At 36.8% G+C, this 5,012-nt stretch overlaps 1 protein-coding gene across 1 annotated transcript in view; it reads right to left on the reverse strand.

Moving 5' to 3' along the window:
• The window catches only part of LOC101297855 (probable methyltransferase PMT7-like), a 6,257-nt gene extending 1,522 nt beyond the window's left edge, over positions 1-4,735 (reverse strand). Inside the window, exons 1-6 of the mRNA XM_004303564.1 lie at positions 4,445-4,735; positions 3,956-4,370; positions 3,325-3,614; positions 2,463-2,846; positions 1,544-1,790; positions 1,267-1,405 (exon numbers count right to left, since the gene is read on the reverse strand). Of these exons, the coding sequence (XP_004303612.1) occupies positions 1,267-1,405; positions 1,544-1,790; positions 2,463-2,846; positions 3,325-3,614; positions 3,956-4,370; positions 4,445-4,595 (1,626 nt within the window). The 5' untranslated portion in view covers positions 4,596-4,735. The remainder of the gene's footprint in view (positions 1-1,266; positions 1,406-1,543; positions 1,791-2,462; positions 2,847-3,324; positions 3,615-3,955; positions 4,371-4,444) is intronic.
• Positions 4,736-5,012: the final 277 nt, after the last annotated feature.

The following is a 5,012-nucleotide window of genomic DNA, read 5'->3' on the forward strand; positions in this document are numbered from 1 at the left end:
TCTTGTAATTCACCTTTATAATAGAATGAGAGAGTTCCTCGTGAGCCTTGTTATTTGACATTGTAAACGTTGGTTACCCTAGAGGTTTCTTATGCAATTTCTTTTTTCTTTTATAAAATAAAACATGTTTTATTTGTCGTGTCAGAAAATTGTCGATAAACAAAATATATATATATATATTTATAGATATACAGGAATTCTCAGGTGCGGATGTCCGCACCTAAGTTTTCGTGCTGATTTCCATTTTTGCACCACTTTCTGATCGAATTTTCTCAAACTTCCTTCTAGACATATCTAGATCATCTTGTGTAGATCATCTCTGCAAAATTTCAGCCAATTTGGTGATTGTTAAGGCCCTCAAAATCGAAAAACAAATCTGATGGACTGAATTCTGTACGGTTCATCATCTCCATTTGTTTTTCGATTTTGAGGGCCTTAACGATCACCAAATTGGCTGAAATTTTGCAGAGATGATCCACAAGATGATCTAGATATGTCTAGAAGGAAGTTTGAGGAAATTCGATCGGAAAGTGATGCAAAAATGGAAATCCGCACCGAAACCTTCGGTGCGGACGTCCGCAGCCGAGAAGGCCTGTGTACAAAACTGCCAGAATATAAAATCTATGCACTGAACATGGAGAATAATACCTATTCACGTTAGGATCTACGAATAATACTAACTGCTAAACATACTGATAACAAAAGATCCATGGTAGAGTACAATTTAACAATTACTACGCTGCACAAGAATAATACCAGGGTAGCCCCCCGGATGAATAAATTAGGGTAGTTCAAACTGGCTCAGTTCAATCCCTAGTAGTGTCAGGTTACTTGGATTGAATTACATCAATGTCCAAGGCATCCTTACTTAGGGTTCTAGGTTTTCTAGGTCTCTAGGCAGGGTAGCACCCTTTATGGGTGAGTTACTGTGTATTGTATGCCTCTCTCTACTTACTTAATGGATTGACACCCTTTTGTTAAAAAAAGGAATAATATTATGTCCAATAACACAAAAGCAAAGAAAGTAAATTAAAAAAGATAATTGGCTGATGAGAAGTACGTTCAACTTATAGTCAATGGGACTAAAGCAAGGAAAAGGTTGGTAAACTATTGATGCAACTTGGAATGAAAAGTATGCAGAAGGTAATTAATTTCCCAACCTCAGCATGACTAGAGAGAATGTTTTCCCTACTCTTGTAAGATATAACATAAATTTATGTCTTTGATACTCGAACACGAACAGTTAACACTAATAAAAAATGTTACCTGCGGTCTTATCATCCTGTCCATTTCCAACAGGATATCCTCCAACAAGCAGCCTTCTCCACATTCCTTATAATGAGAGAAGAGGAAGTTGGCATGCAATAGATCATATGTGCGTGGATAAGTAGAAAATGGTTCACACCTGAAATTAGATAGGGATGAGATGTCACATACTAAATTTGGGGATTCTCTCTGTATTTATTTTCTTTTATTCATAATTTGAACCAACAAATTTGATACTCAGATTCTAGAATCAAGACGTCACAGACAAAGAACATACCAATCATGGAAAGCACCAATCAGACCACGGTCATAAATGGCAGACAATGTATTCTTCATGGTTGCAGGAACTATATTCATCACCCACATCGGTGATGAATCTAAGGCCACAGCAAATCCACCACAAAAAGCATTCATGTCCATGACATTTCGTATTTCTGTCTTGTTCACATTCAGCAGCCACCAGTAATGCTGAACTTGATCTTGCCAAAAGACAGTCTCCGAAGTAAATTCCTCTTGACTAATACCTATTATGAACACAATAATGAGGAACTTGTTCAGACTGAAAAATATTTATTTTTCAAGTTCATAAACAAACAAAGAAAGTAAAGCGCTCTCCAGTATTCCAAGTTCTCCAGCCCTTATATTAACATCATGAAATAAAGCTGCTCAAAATTTGGTTTAATTTTGGACAAGAGGTTTCCACAGCAGGATCAAGTGAATAGAACTTGCAGGCTACATAGTATAACTCTATAATTTTACTCTGCAAGCTCAACCTTTTTCTCTAGATCCCTCCATAACCTTTTTCTCTAGATCCCTCCATAACCTTCAATGTGTTGGAAGCTCAACATTTTCAGAAAAGAAACTTGACAGAATAAAGGAAATAAAGTAAATTTATCCATAGTCAAGTACTATTTGTCTAGAGATCAAGAATCTAAGTACAACAAAATATAGCTAAGTAGAAGAAAATTTTAGGTACTTATATGGATATAAGATTGACCTGGGCCTGGAGATAACTCTTAATGTGTGTACTAACCTCATATAACGAGGGAATATGCATCATCAAAACCAAAACTTGTCATTCTTAACTTTAATTTGGTGTTATATGCATGAAGTTGCCTCATGTCAACTTGGGAAGTACTAAAGACAATAGATAGGAAAAGTAAATAAAAGAGAATCGAAAAGGAGAAGCAGCGAACCAATTTTTTTAAGACTCTCCGAGTATATTGATAGACGATCTGGTTTAGAAGGGAGTTTTGGAGCATTTGTTTGCATGCCCCTTACTTGTATACAATTTCCCAGTTTTGTATTCCAGAATGACTTAGAATCATCAGCAGCATCACATATATCTATAAGCTTCTGTTCAGAAATGCGCTGAAGGCATGCTGGATCTTCTTGTTTCATCCAAATAGCAGTCTGAACTCTTTTAGCAATGAGTTTCCAACACATTGCCGAAGTCAGATTCACTAACTTCTCCCAAATTATTGGAAAGTCTTTATCCTTTCTATAAGCAGGTGGTGCTGAATAGACGAAGTACCCATTAGAACGCAGAAGGCGATCCACTTCTTTTAGAAGAATACCATCTGCACAAAAAAGATATAAGGAAAGGAAAACACAGCATAAGACCACTCATTACAAATATAGTAAATTAGTGATGAGACTGAACACACTGCAAGATCTATGAACAGTAATGTTAAAGGTATTCTCACCAAATCTAATATTGCTTAGTTATACCTCATATCCCAGCACAAAAATTATCATCATTTATTCTTTTTATAGCATGCCAAGCAAATAAGTCCAGATATATTGCTACAACTAACATGAACAATGCTAGTTCCATTTGTCAAACTTGAACATAAGAATTCGGTATGGAAATCTTTAGATACTGTTCATATGATCTTTCATTCTTTTGTTATCAACACATATCATCTCGTGGAGAAGTTGAAGTCTTAGCGTATTTTTACATTTAGACTTCTTTTTCCTTTTCAAATATATTTGTGTATGGATACCATGTAGATCACCAATAGTCCAATACATATGAAGTATATAAAAGACAGTTACCATTTTCATGCCAATCAACACGACACCTAGAACAATGAACCATCTCAAACGAGCTACTGGGATATGGCAACTGCTTTGTTGCTATTGCCGAGATCATTGCACCAATGCCACGCTCTAGAGAAAACTGAATTTGATTCTCATGTCCATCCTTGGGAGCAAAGGACATGGTCTGTACACCCAAGGGAAGAAGGAAAGCAGAAAAGCTGGAAACCCCACAACCAACATCCAAAACTTGAACAACCCCTGCAGTACGCAGATCACCTGAATCATTGGTTATCATATTTCCCAATCTGCAAACGCCAGAACAATCTATTAAAGTAACTGAAATCAAGATCCAGACATTGAAATTGAAATTGAATTTCATCTTAATTAGTCTATCAGTGGAGATTATATGACCAATCATGTATCACATTTATTATTCTCCCTCCCAAAACTTGCATTATATTAGGAACCCTTTTCACAATATGATGAATCAGATCTTCAATTAATGCTGCCCCCAATTTGTATAGGGTGATTGTCAACTTAGGTCCTGAATTGGAATCAACATAACCACATGACAGGTTATATAACTAAAATGTCATATGCACTAAAACCAACAGGTCAAGTTTGTAAACAAATTGAATGCAGATACCTCTGAATGTATTCAGGTGCACCATGTTTAAAATGGGTACCACCACCGGGGAACCACCAGAGTTGATCCTTCTCATGAACCCAATTCTGTCCTCCTTTGACTTCAGCAAGATGAGTATGGTTCACATTGCTTCGCCACACATAGTCCCTGCTGATTGGCCATCTTATAGGAATCTTATAATCTCTGGGTGGAGGAACCAAGCAAAACAAGCGCTGTTGAACTGGAGGGCAGTGTCTCTCTAGTTCTTCTCTTCTACTAGTGTCCAAACTGGGGAGCAAAGTTTGTATGTATGATACATTATGGCAAGGGATATATTCATTGAAACTCGAGGGACAAACATCCACACCAGTCTCTGGTATCACGAGTGGTGTTCTTCTATATGTTAATTCGACTTTGTTCGCAAACGAGGAAGTACCTGCAGCACCAGAATGAGAGCCCAATAAAACTCAGATTTCTTCAACAAGCCTTATATTGAATCTTGGAGCTTACCAGGAAATGAGAAATTGTTGCTGAGCTGCGAGAAGTAATTGGGAGCATTTTGGCGAAAGAGAGTTCCAGCATAGAAGGACCCAAGCATTAATAGGAGAGCTAAGGTTATCATCTGCCATGACTCTAATTTAAAAGCTGAACCTCCTCCCATTTCCTCAATTACCCAATTGGGTTGATTTACGGAGGAATCGAAATGTGCTTTTGGGGAGTGTGATCTGAGGGTTCTAGGATGAACAAGGATTTGATTCAGATCGACATTGTCGCCGAATCCAGTGCTGAGCTCTGGTTCAGTTTTACTTCACACGATATGTGCACGTGCCCCCTCCGATGACGTTTCTAGAGCAGTTGTATAGTTAATTTATAATTTAACTATCTCTACTACTATAAAGGAGGGAAGCCCTTCAAAGTTTCACCAAATTATGTTCTTCTTAAATTATCTTTATTGTGTTTAATTAAAACAATTAAGTAAACTAAACATTGTAGTAAAAAGTAAAAAAATAAAATATCAAAAATAGAGTAGATAATTGTGAAAATTAGGAAGTTAAAAGTTTTAACTGCAAACAAGAAA

This window comes from Fragaria vesca, linkage group LG6, assembly GCF_000184155.1.
Source record: "Fragaria vesca subsp. vesca linkage group LG6, FraVesHawaii_1.0, whole genome shotgun sequence".
In the NCBI taxonomy this organism is placed as follows: domain Eukaryota; kingdom Viridiplantae; phylum Streptophyta; class Magnoliopsida; order Rosales; family Rosaceae; genus Fragaria; species Fragaria vesca.